The following is a 20,000-nucleotide window of genomic DNA, read 5'->3' on the forward strand; positions in this document are numbered from 1 at the left end:
GGGCTTGGCTGGGCCGGACTGGACTGTGCCGGACTGGACTGGATTGTTGGAGTGCTGTGCTGAGATGGATCCAGTCACACCCTCCTGTTCCCGCAGGTGAAGGCTCTGCCTGGAATGGGCACCACGATAGACGTGATCCTGATCAACGGTCGTCTGCGGGAGGGGGAGACCATCATCGTGCCAGGCGTGGAGGGACCAATCGTCACTCAGATCAGAGGCCTGCTGCTCCCTCCGCCACTCAAAGAGCTCCGCGTCAAGGTTGCCCCCCTCACCCGACCCCTTTGACACCTGTTAGCCAATCAGAAATGGGTATCCGTGGCACTGGCTTATATTGACACACCGCTCCCCTCCTGTCTGTGCAGAATCAGTATGAGAAGCACAAGGAGGTGTGCACGTCCCAGGGGGTGAAGATCCTGGGAAAAGACCTGGAGAAGACGCTGGCAGGCCTTCCTCTGCTTGTGGCCCACAAAGAGGACGAGATCCCCGTGCTGAAGGTGAGCCCCCATTGGTCCTCAAATCAAATCAATCAAATCAAATTTTATTTATATAGCGCTTTTTACAACAGTTGTTGTCACAAAGCAGCTTTACAAGTGCCGAGTCCTAGCCCCCAGTGAGCAAGCCAAAGGCGACAGTGGCAAGGAAAAACTCCCTAGTTTTTTGCATGAGGAAGAAACCTTGAGAGGAACCAAGACTCGGGGGGGGAACCCATCCTCCTCTGGCCGACACCGGTCACCATGACAACAACAACAATATAGACAGAATGTAAAAGATGCAATAATGTCCATTTAGACAGAATATAAAAGATGTAATAATGTCCATCATGGTGTAGGCATCCGGTTAGGCAGGAGGTGGCCGGCCCAGGATGGATCGCTTGTCTCTCCTCATCTCATTATTCCTCAAGCAGGCGGGCAGCAACTCCGGCACTAAGTTAAATTATTACAGCCTAGCTAAAAAAGGCAGAACCAGAAGGTAACATAGGCTTGGGGGCATTCTGAGACAATGGCATCCGTCCACTGCACTGTCAACAAACTTGAGTGACCACGAGCAGTGACAGGACGACAGCACCAGCACCCCAGTCTACCATAAAACCCTTCGTCTATGAACCCCTGGATCTGTACCTTTATCTAAGGGGGATATTAATTATCAAACGCTAGACTAAATAAGTGGGTTTTCAACCTAGATTTAAAGATTGTGACTGTGTCAGAGTCCCGGACACATTTAGGAAGATAAATCCTCCGGAGACTTCCGTCTTAACTCTACCCCGCACACCAACTGTCAAACTAGAGTAGTATACATAGATGTCATGTGAGGTCCCAGGGTTTTAGGGGTTTCATGGTTTTCCATACGTGTGTGTGTGTAGGATGAGCTGGTCCGTGAGCTGAAGCAGACACTGAACGCCATCAAACTGGAAGAGAAGGGCGTGTACGTTCAGGCCTCCACGCTGGGGTCTCTGGAAGCTCTGTTGGAGTTTTTACGCACGTCTAAAGTGCCTGTGGGTGACCCCACCTGCTAAGACACTTCACAACATGCACACACACACACACGTGCATCTAACACCTTTGTCCACAACCACCACGTCTGTAAGTGTTTCATCTCAATCTGATGGAAGGATGGTAACTGCGACGTTCCTCTCCCGTTCTTCTAGTACGCTGGCATCAACATCGGCCCCGTGCATAAGAAAGACGTCATGAAGGCGTCTACCATGCTGGAGCACGACCCACAGTGAGGATTCTCTCTTCATCTCGATAGGCCTAGCGGTGCGGCCGGGCACTTTTCAGACGTTAACCCTGAACGCACTCCCTGAACACTCTCCAGGTACGCGGTGATCCTGGCGTTCGACGTGAAGGTGGAGAGGGACTCGCAGGAGATGGCCGACAGCCTGGGCGTCCGCGTCTTCAGCGCAGAGATCATCTACCATCTGTTCGACGCCTTCACCAAGTACAGAGAGGACTACAGGAAGCAGAAGCAGGATGAGTTCAAGTACGGCGGCGGAGTTTGTGTCCGCGTTTGTTCGCCTCTGTGGCTCCCCGCTGATAACTACAGCTTCGCTTCCTAGCCTGGGGGGGGGGGGGGGGGGGGGGTACTTAAATGATCTCATTTCAGAATTGTCATCTTGCTGAGTGCTTTTGGCATCCATGTGTAGTCTTGGAGATTAAGAGGAGTGAGAGAGAGAGATAACGACCATCTTTGCTTGTCTTCCGTTAGGCATATAGCGGTGTTCCCTTGCAAGCTGAGGATTCTCCCTCAGTTCATCTTCAACTCCAGAGACCCCATTGTCATGGGGGTGACTGTAGAAGCAGGAGTACTGAAGACCGGCACCCCACTGTGTGTGCCCAGCAAAGCGGTGTGTGTGCTTATGTGTGTGATACATGACGTGCTTTTAATTACACCTCACTGCACTTGTGCAGCTGGTCTGACCCTGATGCCACTGTGGTGGCTTCCCTCTTTCTTCAGTTTGTAGACATTGGCATTGTGACCAGCATTGAGGTGAACCACAAGTCGGTGGACACAGCCAAGAAAGGCCAGGAGATCTGTGTGAAGATCGAGCCCATTCCTGGGGAGTCGCCCAAGATGTTTGGCCGACACTTTGAAGCAACGGACATCATCGTTAGCAAGGTAAGAGCTCGGTCTTATGACGCATGAAACTTAAATAGTTGATGTTTTCTTTCGTGTCAGCCAAATCCCAGCCTACAATACTGCTTGATGACATTAAATAATTTCGGGTAGCGGTCCATTCTGTGCCGTTGACATGTCTGCAAAGTCCTGGAACTGTGTTAGTAGTAGCAGCGCTGTGTTGACGTGAAGACGTGGTCCTGCTCTTCCCCCAGATCACCCGCCAGTCCATAGACGCTCTGAAGAACTGGTTCAGGGACGAGATGCAGAAGGCGGACTGGCAGCTCATCATGGAACTGAAGTCAACTTTTGAAATCATCTGAACACACACAGTGACTTTTGAACTGACCTACGACCCAAGATGGCCATTCATATACACACACACACACACACACACAACCACACACACCATGCTTTGCACACTCCCAAGTTCATCTGTGATCAAGGACTTAAGTGTTGCCAAGTTTTTTGCAGGACACACACGCACACGGGGGCTACGACTGGGTGTGTGCTTATGCTCCTCCCCCTGGAGGGAAGCACATGCTCCTCCCCCTTTCCCTCTGTCTCCCTGTGATTGGTGGAGAGCACAAAAAAAAAGAAAAAAAAGGAAAAAAAAAGTGTTTTTCTGTGAGAAAACGAACCTTATTACCACTGTTTTAACAGTGACCTGTTGGACAAAAGAAAACACGTGTACGCACTATTCCAAACGTGCCTGATGTTTTTGATCAGTCCGTTTAGTTTCCCTTCACATCACGTGCAGACGGCGACATTGAATAAAAGTTAATGGGGATCAATTAGCATGGCCTCATTTGAATAATGCTAATTGGTTCCTGTTGACTGGTGAATTCTAACCAGTGTTGTCATGTGGTTTGGTGCCTGCCTGGTCCATGCGTGAACCACACCATCAATGACCACCTTTTCCACCGAAACTTCTCTGTAGAGAGCGGACTGGAATAAACGTGTCCAGAAAGGGGAGCAGCCGGCAACACGGCACACGGGCGAGGGAGGAAAAACAAAAACTACTGAGTTTTTCTCTCTTCTGGTTTTTGCTGCTGGAATGGAAATGAATTGGGTTTGAGGCGGCATGGAGGAGGGGGGGGGGGTCTCACCTTTTCTGTGTTTTTGTTGATTCTCTCTTTCTCCCAGCCTCTTGCTTCCGGTATGCAGGTCTTTTATGCTCATTTGTTGAGGTAGACCATTTTAAACCTTTGCCACTATACCCTTGAATCTGCCTTGTGCCTGTTATCTGTGAGCGTGAGGGCGTGAGTTAGGTCAAAGGTGTCCCTTGACTTGGGTACGAGTTGTAAAGGAAAATAAAAATAAAGATTTAAATCAGCAACAATAAAGAGATGGCATATTTATAGACATCGTATTTGGTGTGTTCTCTAAAAGTGGACTCTTGGCTTCATGGAGAAGGTATTCAAGTCCAAAGCATCTCACCTAGTAATACATTTTGACGTTTACGTTTCAGAGCTGTTGGCTTGATTACTTCACGCAAAAGTGAATGATGCACAAATATGAAAATGCTGTTTATAAGGAAGTGTAATGGTGTCGTCCCTGTACTCCGAATATGATTTACTGTGTGAGCAACATGAGAATATGCACCGTGTGCTCACGTACGAAGATATCTGGTAGGCATAGAACTAAAATACAGTCAAATAAATTCTAGATGTAAGTGTAAAGACCGGGTGACTGATCTTATCTCGTATTACGTGAGTGCCATGTTGGGCTTCATTTACCTAAAAGACTCCGTATCTTAGTTGGTTTGTTTGAGCACTTAGCTCAGGTTACCATTGCAAACAAAATGTTGCGCTTTGTTTATTTATACCCAAATTCAGGGTCATCGTGGGATTAGAGAGAATTTTTTACGTTAATTTAAAAATCCTATTGGGTGGTCATTATCCAGTCGAAAGAGGGCCCCTAAAGCGAGGGCTCTAAATTAAAGTGAGGGGCACGTGTGCAGCATAATATGGTGCCACCGCTGGCTTCCTGTAGGGGGCGCCATAAGACAATTTTTTAAACCTATAGGCTACTGCTGGATCGTTTTGGAAAACAATATCATAAATTGTTCTAATAAAGGTATTTTGTGTTTGTAGTTATTTCCCGACGCACGGTGGGTAAAAACATTAATAAAACAACTGATCAGACGTACTGAATTACTTCAGCTTCTGTTTTGCTGAGGTTCGACATGTGGTGAAACATTTGGTCCATACAGAATGAGCTCGGTACGTTTATTTGAAATAAATAATGAAATAATGTGTTTCATTTAAAACACTTGTTAGTGACCCACAGGCGTGTGTTTGCACAGCCTGTCGGCCGCCACAGTGTCACGATATTTCCGTGTGTTGATTTTAGTTACAGCAGAGAAGAGAAGAGGGGGTCAGTTGACATCCTGCCAAGGGGAAACCGTAGAGCGAACCGTAGAGCGAAACCAGAGCCGGTAGACAAATCTAGGCAAATCAACCACGAGAAGGAGGGCTCATCCGCTGGCCCAAATAGGCAAAACAGGATATCCATGAATACATAACGACCAGGAGCCTGTATCCCTACAACTTTTTGACTTCGTGGACTATTCCTTTTGGACTGTAACGAATGTAACCATGAATTCAGCCGAGCAAACGGTTACATGGCTCATAACGCTGGGTGTCCTGGAATCACCAAAAAAGACTATATCGGATCCCGAGGGGTTTTTGCAGTCGTCCCTTAAAGATGGGGTGGTCCTGTGTAGACTGCTGGAGAGACTGCGACCCGGCTCGGTCGTTACAGTAAGACGTATCTTATGGTCTGCACCTAACCGCGCTTATGCACGTTTATTGTTCATTCGCAACCAGTGCGTTAACCGCGGTAATGCATCGCCGCCTCGCTGCGTTACCGTTTGTGGGTCAGGCACGAGCCTTTTTGTCCTGTCACGAGCGGCATGGGCGCGCGCAGATGTCAGCAGCGCTCTAACGCACGAGGCGCTTCGCTGGAAGGGAAACAATAAACTGTTCGTGCTCACGCGACACTAAAAGTCACCTCACTAAAACTGCCCAAATGACAAAAAAAAGATCTTCCCAAGTTAACATGAGGTGGTTAATTAGGTTAATTGCTTTAAAAGGGATAATAGAAATTAGAAAACGAAACCTGCTTTGGAAGCTTAATATGTTATTTGTGTGTAATGTGAATTAAAAAGCAGGACTATATTTATGTGTTCAAGAGGCAGTAGATGTGGTACTCCGTTATGCTGGACCCTCCTGATCTTTGTTGGGGTTATCACCATGAGACGGCGGCCATTGGCAAGACAGAGAGAGGAAAGAAATCCCTCTAAATTAAAGAAACAGTACAGATGCCGATGGCTCTCCGTGTGTTTACTTACTGATTTGTTGATAAATAGATAAATAAACTGTATACATAACCTTCTGATGACTGAATGATTAAAGGATGGCCGTTTTATATCTTAAATATCCACCTTGTGTTGCTTCTAACTGCCTAGCCACTAGTCAGTAGTCATTAGGCTATTAGTAGGTGTAAGTAAAAGTACTTCAGGAAAATTGCTTTATTACTGAAACTATCAAAAGTTGCCTTTGTAAAATTGGAAGTTATAAGTTCAAATTTAACAACCTACTTGAACTGAGCTCATCTATCAGAAGATAAATATCTGCTTGCTTTTTAATCCATAATTCCCCCCTTAATGAAGAGTAATTGCTTCACTATTATAAATGCAAACACTTTCTACATTAAGCCCATGTCAAATTACGTCATACCTATACCTAGTGGAGCTGGTTTTAGTGACGTAGGTTAGCCTGCAGTGTCCCAATACTAATATGATTAGGTTACAGTAGCCAGATTTAAATAACAACAATAATGTTGTGGGGGTTCACTGCACTTAACTTCACTGCACTCCATAAGCCTTATATGAAGTTTCTAGTTGGAAGAACTTGCGTAATCTGCACTTGGTGACAATAACTGGAATAGAAGAAGGAACCATAACAATTACCAAAGCTCTTGAGACTAGTACTGATCCTACGTTTCATCCTTTAAAGAAGAACCGGGTGGAGTTGAAAAAGAATCTAATGGAATTAGCGATGTGCTGATATGCTCACTAAACAAGGGAAGGCTGCAGAGACGTAGTTGAGCAAAGCCAGGCTGAATACTCGGTGTGGAATTAACCTGAAGCTGCAGGGACATAGAAATAAAGAGAAAATCAGCAGAGCATAAAAAAGGTTTATCTGTTTCTTCAGTATATGGCGATGTAAGTCAATGCTGTCAAACACAGAAACACTCGAGTAGTTATACATCTTATGAAGAGACCTAAAAAGTGACGTGTGAAGCAGATGTGTGCTGATACACTTTCATGTACATTACTTTCCCAGACAGTTATTTGAAAGCATGGATGCTTTTTTTGAATGATTTAACTCAAGGCAGGTGCCATGAGTTGCCTCAGTGGAAGTGTTTCTAGCACAAAGACATGGACTACCGTAGTCTGGAAGCACAGAGGATGTGTTAGGGTTGCCAGATCTGCTCTATGGGAGCACCCAGTGTTAAGTTTCAGCCCAGATGAAAGCTGGTGAGCTGGTGAATTAAATTTTGAGGCCAAATCCAGGTTAAAGATGTGTTAGGTTAGGGTTGGAACTGAACACTGCACACAGTCCTCCATGAGCATGGTTAGACAACACTGGTTTACTTCCAAACTTCCAATGAGGAAGATGCCCTTTCTCTTCTATACACCTTATATTATTGCCTTAATTATCTTCCTCTGTCCAGGAATTTCCCCTATATTTGTGTCACATACAAAGTATTATATATATATATATATATATATTTATATATATATATATATATATATATATATATATATATATATATATATATATATATATATACACGTAGGACTAGGTTATATATATATATACGTATGGACAGCAATAATTTTGGAACTCAAAATAATATTATTTTAAAAAATAATACATATATAATATTATTATATGTAATACTTATATGTAACACAAATATATGGGAAATTCCTGGACAAAAGAAGATAATTATTAAGGTTATATTTCGTTGAACGTAGACAACTGTATCCGTTTGTAAACATACGTCTTTCAACTCACCGCGAAGTGCCGTCATCACACGTCACTTCCGTTTTCTTACGCCTACTTGGATAGGTGTCTTTTTCAGGGGGAGATGTAAAACTGTATCTACAGCTCATGAGCTGAATAACGTATTTGAAACTCCGGGTCAGAGAGTTTGCCCATTCCTTCTATGTTTTTTTTGCACGCAGGTCTTTCAGGAACCGAGGAACGACAGCGAGTGTTTCAGCAATATCAGGGAGTTCGTGAAAGGCTGTGGTTTGTATCGCGTGGAGGTGAGCACCATGTCACTTCATCTTTCCGGCCGGACTTGTGCCCCTTACGGGTTCGTTTCGCATCGTTTGCACGGTGATTTGTCATTTTGTAAATACATCTGTGTCAGTTTGTTGCTGGTATCGTAGCCTAAAGGCAAATCGGATGGCCAGACTGGCGCACAGCGGGGATTGGGAGGAGTAAGGTTGGGCTAATCCTTGAGAGACTGAAATAAACCACCCTGCACGTAATGTCAGGTAGTGCCGTAGGCTAGATGAAGAGAAGAGTAACGATTCATGTTAAACTTATATTGTTTCCTGCTACAGTGTTTTGTTTTCGATTGCAACATCCACCCATCCATGTTATTTATATACATCGAGTTGGAAGTTCGATGGTTTCCCCGTCATTCGCATATTCTTGCTCTGATATAATCATGTTTTTTTTTCTTCTTCACTGATGGGTTATTTGTGTCCATGCCTGTACAGGCTGGTTTCATTAGGCAGGTTGTAATATGTCTTGGTGAGTTTGAAATAGGTGTTCCCACCACATCTGTGATTTTATAGGTGTGTTGGGTGGGTCTCCCTGTGATCTGAAGGTATCTCAGCATCATGTGATGGGGGAACTTTTAGGGGTAAATTAATAACCAATTAAGAACCCAGCCAATTTTACTCCGTGCTCTCGTTGATGAGTGCCAGTGCGTAATGTAATGGAGCACTGCAGAATACATTAGCCATCTTTTCAGTAATGGCTGTCTCTGGTTCTGTGCTGGACGAGTCTTTGTATGCAGACGTGGCCCACAGCGAGCCTCGGACAAACCCTCTATTGTGGCTAATAGAGCAGTGTCTCTGAATGGGCCTATCATGCAGTTCATTTACTGGCTTTGACATCGACACACTCCGACCCAGTGAGCGGTTCTCCAGGGAGGATTTGGGGGGGGGGGGTGTTGGTGGGCGTGGCTGAAGTAGATATCAAGTGGGGCAAACAGCGTCCCTCTTTGAGGATGGACATAAAGGTTATTCTGTTACAGTGTCGACACAGTCTGTGGTAGATTATGGATGGTGCAGTCAGATTCAAAGTGTCAGGGAGAGTGAAAGAGATTGGGGGGGGGGGGGGGGTTCTCTCTATTGGCCAGTCTAATAATGTTTTGATTTTAAAAGGAAAGCGGGTTGATGTATATGGGACTTTCGGTGTTCTCATGGGGTTGATTCCATTTTCTACCCATCTAGAGAAGGAACAAGAAAAGACAGAAGGCAAAAATAATTAAAGGTTAAGCGAAGCACCAGCACTGACAGATCAATCATCTTGTAACGGGTCACATTCTCTTTTCTGGTGAGCATGCTGTGTGTCCAGGGGTCGTCCCATGTGTCACTAAGCTGAAAGCTGTCATCAGCAAACCTCAGGGCATGCCATGGACAGCCACGTCCGTCACTCTTAATTGCACTGAACTGGATGGATGTCCCCTCCTGGTGGGAGTTGGAGCTGATTGGCGGTTTGAAATCCGTCATAAGTTGGCAAGCACCCGCTACAAAATTCAAATCCACAGAGCGAGCCCAGGGGCCTTAATGGGAGAGTCTGAATCTACAGGTCTAAGGCCGACCTGATTTGGTGATGTTGGCAGTAGCTGCCAATGAGATGCGCCTCTCCCACTAGAAATCGTGATTGGTTGTGCATGTTGTGTCTCATCCAGACAGTGCAGCACCGCTTCTGGTTGCCCAGAAGTCAGGATATGGGCTGTCTCTGAATATAGCACCTTAGGAACTGTCAGCCCAGAAGGCAACACTTCTCCTCATGCACACCTCTTTTTGTTGAGGTCTCAAATACAGCAAACAAGCAGGAGGTGGGAACTGGGAAAAATTGGGTGACATCACAATGAGGGTGACATCACAATGGGTGAAATCACAATGACACTAAAACATTATAATGCCTAATTTAAATAAAATGACATGACAAAAATAAACAAGAGAGATATAGGCCAATGTCCTTGATAAAATTTGGTTCATACCACAAAATGGTGCTACTTGCTTGGCCTTCTCTGATCCCATTGTTTAGGGTGAAACTCAGGCTGGATGAGATGCTAATTATGCTGAGTTTCTATCTCACAGTATTGGACAGTGGATACAATTAACCGTGATTGTTATCCTAATGTTAACATGTGTACATGAATGTACTATATTTGGGTCAGAGAGGGTTCAGGTTGGTTTGTTTTCTTTCTTTTAGAGAATATGGTTTGTGAGTCTGACTCCTCTGATGTACTAACACTCAGCTCATTTGAATCAGAGCTACTGTGATCCCAACTGCTAACGGGGCATCTTGTGCTGCGATGATATGGCTTCAGTAAGGGCTGATGCCAGACCAGTGATTCAGGGAGTCTCGTGTAGCCAGGACAGACTGCAGTGAGCTGGCCAGATCTGCCCAGATGGCTCAGTGAGAGTTCCGAAGGACAGCAGGGAAGCTAGAGTTGGAAAAGACACACACACACACACACACACACACACACGTGTGCACGCACAGACATTCTCTCACTCTATCAGGCGAAGCTGGCAGATCCCAGGGTGAAGAGTGACAATTAAGTAATAATAAAATGTGTGACGAAGAAACACTTGGTTTGTAGTCTGTTCTCCCATCTGTTTCTGCTCTATTCTGAGATCCATCATCTCACCCAGACTTATTGTGCTATACGCAAGGTGTGTGAATGTGTGTATGACAAATGTAGTTTTTAGGTATTTTTCACACTAGGTACTGTTGTGAAGTATGGTGCATGCATGCGTGCGTGGTGTGGGTGTGGGTGTTTGTGTGTGTGAAAATGACTGTCTCTGTTTGATCCTTTGCATGCTGGTGCTATGTTTGCATATGCAGTGCAAGCATTCACTTGGCGTGTGTGTGTTTGTCTAAATTAATTAAATTAATTTATATATATTGTGTGTGTGTGTGTGTGTGTATATATATATATACAAACAGGGGTTCTCCAACATATTGATCCGTTTCTACATCGCATCGTAAACCGATTTTCGGTGTAAGTCAGAACATACGTACATACTGTACGTAAATAACATACTGTAAGCACTTATCCTATCCTAACACAGTAATTATTAACCACGTAACCGTGTATTCTTCCGCCGCGCACACCAAACACGAACTTCGCGTTACGACGTTTATGATACAAAACCACTTAAGTCGAAACAGTAAATGGGAGATGTGTCGTAACCATGAAACATCGTAACTCGGGACTGACGTAACCCAAGGGGGCATAGGGGTGGGCATAGATACATTTTTAAAATCTAGATTAATCTCACTGAAATCTTGAAATTAATCTAGATTAAAATGGCTCATTCAGAATATGCGTGCTACCCAAGTAATAAGTAAAAGTCAGTCTTTGAGATAGGGTTTCTTAATACAGAGGGTGCATTAGACCAGGGCCTCATCTCCTGTTTCCAAAATGCATCAATGACTGCTTGAGAAAGCTGTTCTACTTTGATACTTGAAGAAAAAAAACATGCTCAATAAAATGTAGGCTACGTGTTCAACGGTTTATTCAGTTAAACATGAAAATAGTACTGTATGCCTACATACTTTAAGAAGGCATATTCAGTTCAAACATGAATTTGTAAGCCTACATACTGTACATTTAAAAGGAGTTGATAACATGTTTATTCAGCTAAACATGAGATTTGAAATGTAAGCCAACATTTAGTACATTTAACCTGTTTTCGTCGGTGGTGACTCTTCCCCTGGGCTGCATCAGTGCTTGACCCAGCGTCAGCAGCATTAGCAAACGGGTGCTTTGCGTTTAAATGGTACTTCAGACTGGTAGAACGCCTACAATAAACTAATTCCGCGTTGCATAAGCTGCAAACAACTTTCGTCTTGACAATTAGGAAGCTTCTTAAAAATGAATTTTCCATGAAGCAAACCTGGCGGCTTCGTGGCTGCATCCATGTAAACACACGTACGATTTGTTGTGGTAGTCTGTAATTCACAGGTTTGAAAACTCGTTCTCGCCCCCTACTGTGCAATTTGGTTAGGAATACACCCGAGCTAAACTATCAAGGTGAAAGTCATCATAGTTTGCTTACCCATTTTGACCCTGTTCCCAACCCAACTTTAAGAATAGATTAATGGTGATAATTTTTATATCGCCCGATAAAGAGTATCATGTTATCTAACGCCAATAACGGCCCACCACTAATATTTATATATTTATTCTATATTTTTCACATATGTTTATTTACAGATACCCAGTTATGATCTTAATTTATTGTTTGTATGCCAAAATATAGCTCGATCATCCTTAAAATGCAACTGCAGTTGACAAGATGAAAGTGAAACGTGGTCCTGCGTGCTTCTCATAGTTCACCTCATCAAAACTACAAACACCTTCTTCCTTCCATCTTTCTTAAGATGGATAGATGGAGTTGGCTGAGAATGCTGAATTATTGAGAGATTTCCTTGGGGGTCTTTTCAGTTTGTTCCACTGTCTTGCTTGTAGTCTCAATGCGACGTTTCGTTAGTATTGCCACGGAAGCTCAGGCTGCTATGGGTTAGCACCACATGATGTGTGGTGGGATGATTGCACTGTGAGCCGTATTGACGTGGCCAGTTGCACGCTAGAGAGGTGGTCCTCCTGTATTATTTCACATTCTCATACAGACCTGCTCCTGGATCACTGTTCGTCTGCCTCTGTTCCAGTCTGAACTATGAAGGGCAGAGCACCTTAACTGATCTCAGAACTGCTCTCTGAGCTCTCCCTGCTCAGAGATGTGGGGCCTCCATGCTGTAACGCTTATTTCACCTAAGGGGAACTAATGGTACTTGTGACCGGTGTTGATCAAACACTTTTAATTGGTTGTGTCCTCTATTTGACCTTTAGATGAAAGTACAGCCCAGATGCCATTAGTTTCATAAAATAAAGTCCTTCTAATGCGAGTTGAGTCTTTTGTCTTGTGAATTGTAGATTTTCACTTGAGGGTTTTCAGTTTGTCTGGTTTGTCAGGAGGGGGGTGGGGTGTGTGGAGCATTTCAATCCATTGTTGTTTGCTTATTTATTTGTTTATTTATTAAGGAGTTGTGTTTGATTCCCCCTGTGTGCAGACATTTGAGGCTGATGATCTGTATCAGGGCCAGAACTTCACCAAGGTGCTGAATTGCTTGGTTGCGCTCAACAAAGCTACTGCAGGTAAGGACTGGGCGTTGGTGGGTAGTGTGTGGGGCACAGATGGGGTGTGGGTGGGGACTGGGCGTGGTGTGGACGGGGAGTCAGTTGTGAGTGAGCGTGTCTGCACACGGAGAGCAGGAATTCTGTTATTACTGATGTATTGTTCTCAGTTTGTATTGTGTGTTTTCAGGGCACTTGTATATATCCATACCTGTGTCCATGCCTGTGTGTGTGTAGAGATCGGCGTGGGCAGTGACTCCGTATGTGCACGGCACTCCTCCACGCTGAGGATCAAGTCGTTTGACTCCCTCACCTGTCATCCCGCTCACGGCCGAGCACCCAGACCACTGCACAACCTCTACCGCAGTCTGGTGAGTGCTTAACCCAGCACAGAACCTCTTTAGAGAATACAAACACAAACCAGCACTGCAGAATTAGCAGCACAAAAATCAATCTGACATTCTGGTCAGTACTAAAGCAAATATTAACTTTTAAAACATTTTCAGTCAGATCGAAAACTAGCAAAAATGGTACTGGTTCCTAGTTCTTAAATCAGTCACCAATTAATTCTGGTAATTACTAAAATCAGCTAAAACTAGTACTAACTGAAGATAAACTACTGTGTAGGGGACAATGGAACCAGTAAGAAGTAAAAGGTGTAAGATTGGTTCTGTTTGTCTTGTCAGTATTTTTGTGAAGTCATGATGGTTATTAAGCTGCTGTTTGAACTGAAGCTCCCCCCCCCCCCCCCCCCCCCCCCCCATTTCAGGACATGTCTGAGACCAGTGCGGCCCAGCTGCTGGTGAAGGCCCGCTTTAACTTCCAGCAGAACAACGAGGACGAGCTGTGCTTCAACAAGGGCGACATCATCCAGGTGACCCGGCAGGAGGAGGGAGGATGGTGGGAGGGCTCGCTCAACGGCAGGACCGGCTGGTTCCCCAGCAACTACGTGCGGGAGGTCAAAGGCAGCGGTGAGCATCGACCACGGGAGTGTAGGAGGCGGCCATGGGGGGTGGGGGGATGCAAATGATATGCAAATGATATGCAAATGAGCTAACCAGCATTATTGCACCGTTTCTTCTTCATCATTTAAAGTCCCCAAACCAGGGCCCCCCCCAACTACCTCTGAGCTCATTACAGGTCTTGGAGGGCGGTACCTTCGCTGTCTGTACGTCGTTCTTCATTTTAAAACCTCTGTTGTTCGTGGTGCTAAAATCCCACCTGGCGCAATTTGTGATTGGACCGTTGCAGGCTGAGATTGTTAAGAAACACCTGGAGTTTTATGCAGCCTCGAACGCCGTCCCTCTGCGGCACTCAAAGAGCGGAGGGTTTGCCGAGAGTCCGCGGCTTTCATGAGTCAGCCTCATAAACCTCCCGCCGGGTGACGTGAGCCGTAAAAAGGGCGATTAAAGCAGAAATGCGCCGAAGCCCGCACGTTCAGTGGCAGCACGGAGCTGCGGGGCCGTGGGAGGGGGTCCCCTCCTCCATGTCTGTCGTTTTCATTCTCCACGTGCTCTCCAGCGCCCCCTGCCTGCCCCTGCTCTCTGCCTGCCTCAGAGTCTTCCCATCTCCGCACCGCCCCCGGCTGAACGGAGGGATTCTTTGGGGCCACATCACAGCCTGCGCACCCCATCCCGCTTAGGAAGGAAGCTCCATCCACAAACAAAGGCAGGAAGCTCCACAGCTGCCCCCCCCCCCCCCCCCGGTACTAAATATGGCACGACACCACTGGGCCTTCGCTTTGTTAACGCAGCTGCGTGACATTCGGACTCGTTACACCTCCACATATGGGGAAGCGAGTGAGTTTAGGCCAAGTGAGTTTCGTATTATTGCTGCAGCAGATCCTTACAGTAACAAGCCTGATGAGAAACAAGGCACTGAGGGACCTTTCTGCCAACCCTTCAGAGTTTCTGGGTCTTGCCTCTAAGCTCTCCCTTATCTTCTCCGCCCGCATTACTCAAGGAAATCTCCACTCTACACAACAAACGGTGTCTAACGTGTCTCGTAAAACAAGCACCCTGCCTCACCTTTCTCCCTGGTCTAACCTTCTGGTTACCATGGTGAAGGAGGTGCATTCTGGGAGATGGATCCCTCTGAAGGGACCTCTTTAACGTTTTTTCTTCAGCTCAGTCTCTGCCTGAAGCTCCCATAAGAGTGACCCTTGTGTTTGTCTCCTTCTCGCCTGTCTTTGTCTCACAGACAAACCCATCTCGCCCAAGTCCGGGACCCTGAAGAGCCCACCTAAAGGGGTTGAGGCCACTTCCGTCAGCAACACCTACTATAACGCGGTAAGAGCCAGGAGGCTTTAAGTGAGGCGGGCGACAAACAAGCTTTCACCGCTGCTCTGAGAATGACCTCATTAGTCATAATGAGGAACGAGGAATGACATATCAGCTGACATTATCATGCTGAGAACTTCAGCTGGGAGAGGTGCGTGTGTGTGTGGTGCCTGTGTGTGTATCAGGTGTGTGTCTGTGTGAGAATTGTCTGTTGTGGAGGTTTGTGAGGGAGAGAGAGGGAGAAAGAAGGATACATGTGATGTGTTGTATCCCACTCCCATGGCACACGGAGCTTCCTGAAATAAATACTGCATATGATGGGTACGAGCTCTGGTGAGGCAGTAATGTATGAGAAGGTTACTGGTCAGGTGTGTATGTAGAAGTGTGTGTGTGGATACTCTGGGATTGGAACAGCCTTTGTCTGGAGCCTTGTCTCAGAGGACATGAGGTGCCGTGGGCCGCCGTGCTCTCTAACCGCTGGGAGCACATCCGAACGCGTTAGCCCGTAAATCCACGTCCAAGCCCACGCTGCGTCCGGACAGACGGAGCGGGAGCCCCGGGGTCAACATAGCCAAGGCGGTGATCCCTGTGTGTGTTGCTTGCGCGCTTGGTTGAACGGCGTTGAGGAATGCCAATTAGTAGCGACGATGGTTTTTTAAAACTACGAGTGGCGTGTAGCTTGACGTGTGATTGCGTAGTTTGACATTTATTGCGCTGAAAGGCCACGTCGGCACTCCTGACCGGGACGTGCTGTCTGAGCGCTGTCTCGTGATGGGAGACGTACAGTCTGGTTGTCTTGTAAGAAGCTTCCAATATCTTACTCAAGACAGACGAGCTGAACTGTGTCTTAGGAAAGTGTCTTCAGAAGAATATCACTCATGTTATTTTCTGGATGTAGTTCCTTTCTGCACTTTTATTAGCTTGGTTGTGTGTGTGTGTGTGTGTGTGTGTGTGTGTGTGTTTGGCTGAGGTTAACTTTGTTTTAGTCTTTTTTGGTACTGTAATGTAGGTCATCGTTTCTGTCTCGCTGACGCCTCGGACCCATTACTGTGTGTGTGTGGCAGATTTGAGAATTAGCCGCAAAGCACGTATGTATCCATGTACATACAGTCAGAACAGAGAGATGTTGATGAGGGCTTTCAAGTGATGTCACATCTCTGATGTCACTCTGAAATGTGCTCGTAGCAGGAGATGGTTGGTGATGGGCTGCCCTGGAGAGCTGTCTCTCACCTCAGACCAAGATAAGGGAGGAATTCCATTACATGTAAAGGTGTCAGAAGTATTCACATTCATTACTAGGGTTTAAAAATACTTCTGTAGAAGTTAAAGTATCAACACAAGCTTTTTACTCAAGTAAAAGTGTAAAAGTACTGCTTTCAAAACTACTTTAAGTATAAAAGTAAAAGTAATGTAAGGGAAAAAAAAGCCATTAAGGACAAAAGCTTAGGTCGCACCACAGGGGTCTGTAGTGCACCAGCCCACCTCCCCAAAAACCCCATTCTTCTAAAAGCCATAATGACTAACATTTTAATATAACATTATAATGTTGAAAAATGGGCACATATGCCCATTGAAAATGAAAGTACTTTAGTACAAGGGTTAGTTGGTCTTCCTGGCTGGTGCTTAGTTGGGACACTTCGCTCGAATTCTCTTGAGTCTCTGCCACGGACATCTTTATACTAGGCTACATACGTCTGCTACGTCCTCGCTGGAGTGTGACGTGACGTGTGATGGATCACGTACAAACCAATAGGGTGTCGGAATATTACATGTTTATACTTCTCATCCAACCACAATCAAATTCACTCTATCCGGATGGCGCGATAGGGGTATAGGGTAGGATAGGGTTTTTTTTAAACGATGACACGCCGGAATGAAAACAAATCGAAATGAAATAGCAGTAACTAGGCTATTTTTTAAATATAAGGAGTAGAAAGTACAGATAATGGTGTGAAAATGTAAGGAGTAGAAGTAAAAAGTATAAATAACCAAAATTTCTACTTAAGTAAGGTAACGAAGTATTTGTACTTCATTACTTGACACCTCTGATTACACGTGTTCGTTTCAGCAATAAACTTCTGAAATGTTTTCAGTCTGTAGGGGTAATCTGTGTATTGTAGTCGCTGTAGGGGTCGTCTCTGTGTATTGTAGTCGCTGTGGGGGTCGTCTCTGTGTATTGTAGGCGCTGTGGGGGTCGTCTCTGTGTATTGTAGGCGCTGTGGGGGTCGTCTCTGTGTATTGTAGGCGCTGTGGGGGTCGTCTCTGTGTATTGTAGGCGCTGTGGGGGTCGTCTCTGTGTATTGTAGGCGCTGTGGGGGTATGTCTCTGTATTGTAGACGCTGTAGGGGTCGTCTGTGTATTGTCGGCGCTGTGGGGGTCGTCTCTGTGTATTGTCGGCGCTGTGGGGGTCGTCTCTGTGTATTGTAGTCGCTGTGGGGGTCGTCTCTGTGTATTGTAGGCGCTGTGGGGGTCGTCTCTGTGTATTGTAGGCGCTGTGGGGGTCGTCTCTGTGTATTGTAGGCGCTGTGGGGGTCGTCTCTGTGTATTGTAGGCGCTGTGGGGGTCGTCTCTGTGTATTGTAGGCGCTGTAGGGGTCGTCTCTGTGTATTGTAGGCGCTGTGGGGGTCGTCTCTGTGTATTGTAGGCGCTGTGGGGGTCGTCTCTGTGTATTGTAGGCGCTGTGGGGGTCGTCTCTGTGTATTGTAGGCGCTGTAGGGGTCGTCTCTGTGTATTGTAGGCGCTGTGGGGGTCGTCTCTGTGTATTGTAGGCGCTGTAGGGGTCGTCTCTGTGTATTGTAGGCGCTGTGGGGGTCGTCTCTGTGTATTGTAGGCGCTGTGGGGGTCGTCTCTGTGTATTGTAGGCGCTGTGGGGGTCGTCTCTGTGTATTGTAGGCGCTGTGGGGGTCGTCTCTGTGTATTGTAGGCGCTGTGGGGGTCGTCTCTGTGTATTGTAGGCGCTGTAGGGGTCGTCTCTGTGTATTGTAGGCGCTGTAGGGGTCGTCTCTGTGTATTGTAGGCGCTGTAGGGGTCGTCTCTGTGTATTGTAGGCGCTGTAGGGGTCGTCTCTGTGTATTGTAGGCGCTGTGGGGGTCGTCTCTGTGTATTGTAGGCGCTGTGGGGGTCGTCTCTGTGTATTGTAGGCGCTGTAGGGGTCGTCTCTGTGTATTGTAGGCGCTGTAGGGGTCGTCTCTGTGTATTGTAGGCGCTGTGGGGGTCGTCTCTGTATTGTAGGCGCTGTGGGGGTCGTCTCTGTGTATTGTAGGCGCTGTGGGGGTCGTCTCTGTGTATTGTAGGCGCTGTAGGGGTCGTCTCTGTGTATTGTAGGCGCTGTAGGGGTCGTCTCTGTGTATTGTAGGCGCTGTGGGGGTCGTCTCTGTGTATTGTAGGCTCTGTGGGGGTCGTCTCTGTGTATTGTAGGCTCTGTGGGGGTCGTCTCTGTGTATTGTAGGCTCTGTGGGGGTCGTCTCTGTGTATTGTAGGCTCTGTGGGGGTCGTCTCTGTGTATTGTAGGCGCTGTGGGGGTCGTCTCTGTGTATTGTAGGCGCTGTGGGGGTCGTCTCTGTGTATTGTAGGCGCTGTAGGGGTCGTCTCTGTGTATTGTAGGCGCTGTAGGGGTCGTCTCTGTGTATTGTAGGCGCTGTGGGGGTCGTCTCTGTGTATTGTAGGCGCTGTAGGGGTCGTCTCTGTGTATTGTAGTCGCTGTAGGGGTCGTCTCTGTATTGTGATTTGGCCAGAGAGTGTGTGCAATGACACAACGTATACAGACTTCAGTGTGGTTCACATGTTTAATAAGTGAATGTTTGATTTCCTGTTGTGTAATAATTCCTAGGCAAATTTTGTGCGTTTCACAAGGGCCGGCATTAAGGAATGTTGGGGTGTGTGGGTCTGATGAGATACTAGCCAAAAATCAGCTCCCCGGGAATACTGTGATAGTATCTCATTAATCACAGTTGCTAGGACGCTGCTTAATTTTATATCGAGGCCAAAACAAATAAAAGATGCCACCATGTTTAGATATACTGCCCTGCCTGCTCTGACCTCCATCCTCTCTCTCTCTCTCTCTCTCTCTCTCTCTCTCTCTCCGTGAGGACAGTGCTAGCCATTTACTGCCCCTGCCTGGCGTTATACGTGTGTTAACGCACTATGTGCGAGTGCCTGCGTGCCCGTGCTAGTGTGTCTGGGTTTTGTAAAATGTCCTCTCCTTCTTGCGTGTGAAATGTCCTCTCTTTCTTGTGCGTGTGTGAAATGTCCTCTCTTTCTTGTGTGATCTCTGTAGGTCCTCCAGAACATTGTGCAGAAGGAAACTGAGTACTGTAAAGAGCTGCAGACTCTGCTGAGTGTGTACCTGAGACTGCTGCAGCCCACAGACAGGTACCACTCCCCCACAATCCCTCGCAAACCCCCACAATCCCTCACAATACCTCACAAGCCCCCACTCTCCCACAATCCCCCACAATCCCTCACAATCCCTTACAATACCTCACAAACCCCCACAATCCCCCACAATCCCCCACAATCCCTCACAATCCCTCACAATACCTCACAAACCCCCACAAGCCCCCACTCCCCCACCACGGGGCCCCCGACAAGCAGCTGCTACAGATGCAGTGGCTGGTATTCACTTCTTGACTGGAA

At 46.5% G+C, this 20,000-nt stretch overlaps 2 protein-coding genes across 6 annotated transcripts in view; both read left to right on the forward strand.

Annotated features, from left to right (window-relative positions):
* The window catches only part of eif5b (eukaryotic translation initiation factor 5B), a 17,771-nt gene extending 13,795 nt beyond the window's left edge, over nucleotides 1-3,976 (forward strand). For all 4 annotated transcript variants that reach the window (XM_076982616.1, XM_076982618.1, XM_076982617.1 and 1 more), the window contains exons 17-24: nucleotides 97-258; nucleotides 363-494; nucleotides 1,361-1,492; nucleotides 1,646-1,722; nucleotides 1,816-1,980; nucleotides 2,206-2,344; nucleotides 2,455-2,616; nucleotides 2,829-3,976. In XM_076982616.1, the coding sequence (XP_076838731.1) occupies nucleotides 97-258; nucleotides 363-494; nucleotides 1,361-1,492; nucleotides 1,646-1,722; nucleotides 1,816-1,980; nucleotides 2,206-2,344; nucleotides 2,455-2,616; nucleotides 2,829-2,936 (1,077 nt within the window). In that variant the 3' untranslated portion in view covers nucleotides 2,937-3,976. The remainder of the gene's footprint in view (nucleotides 1-96; nucleotides 259-362; nucleotides 495-1,360; nucleotides 1,493-1,645; nucleotides 1,723-1,815; nucleotides 1,981-2,205; nucleotides 2,345-2,454; nucleotides 2,617-2,828) is intronic.
* A 1,065-nt stretch (nucleotides 3,977-5,041) lies between these two features.
* The window catches only part of arhgef7b (Rho guanine nucleotide exchange factor (GEF) 7b), a 25,395-nt gene continuing 10,436 nt past the window's right edge, over nucleotides 5,042-20,000 (forward strand). The window contains exons 1-7 of one of the 2 annotated variants that reach the window (XM_076982531.1): nucleotides 5,042-5,378; nucleotides 7,874-7,957; nucleotides 13,023-13,107; nucleotides 13,324-13,457; nucleotides 13,856-14,057; nucleotides 15,286-15,374; nucleotides 19,642-19,736. In XM_076982531.1, coding sequence (XP_076838646.1) covers nucleotides 5,214-5,378; nucleotides 7,874-7,957; nucleotides 13,023-13,107; nucleotides 13,324-13,457; nucleotides 13,856-14,057; nucleotides 15,286-15,374; nucleotides 19,642-19,736 — 854 coding nt within the window. In that variant the 5' untranslated portion in view covers nucleotides 5,042-5,213. The remainder of the gene's footprint in view (nucleotides 5,379-7,873; nucleotides 7,958-13,022; nucleotides 13,108-13,323; nucleotides 13,458-13,855; nucleotides 14,058-15,285; nucleotides 15,375-19,641; nucleotides 19,737-20,000) is intronic. The other variant, XM_076982532.1, reaches the window with a different exon arrangement.

Source organism: Brachyhypopomus gauderio, chromosome 20, assembly GCF_052324685.1.
Source record: "Brachyhypopomus gauderio isolate BG-103 chromosome 20, BGAUD_0.2, whole genome shotgun sequence".
NCBI lineage: Eukaryota > Metazoa > Chordata > Actinopteri > Gymnotiformes > Hypopomidae > Brachyhypopomus > Brachyhypopomus gauderio.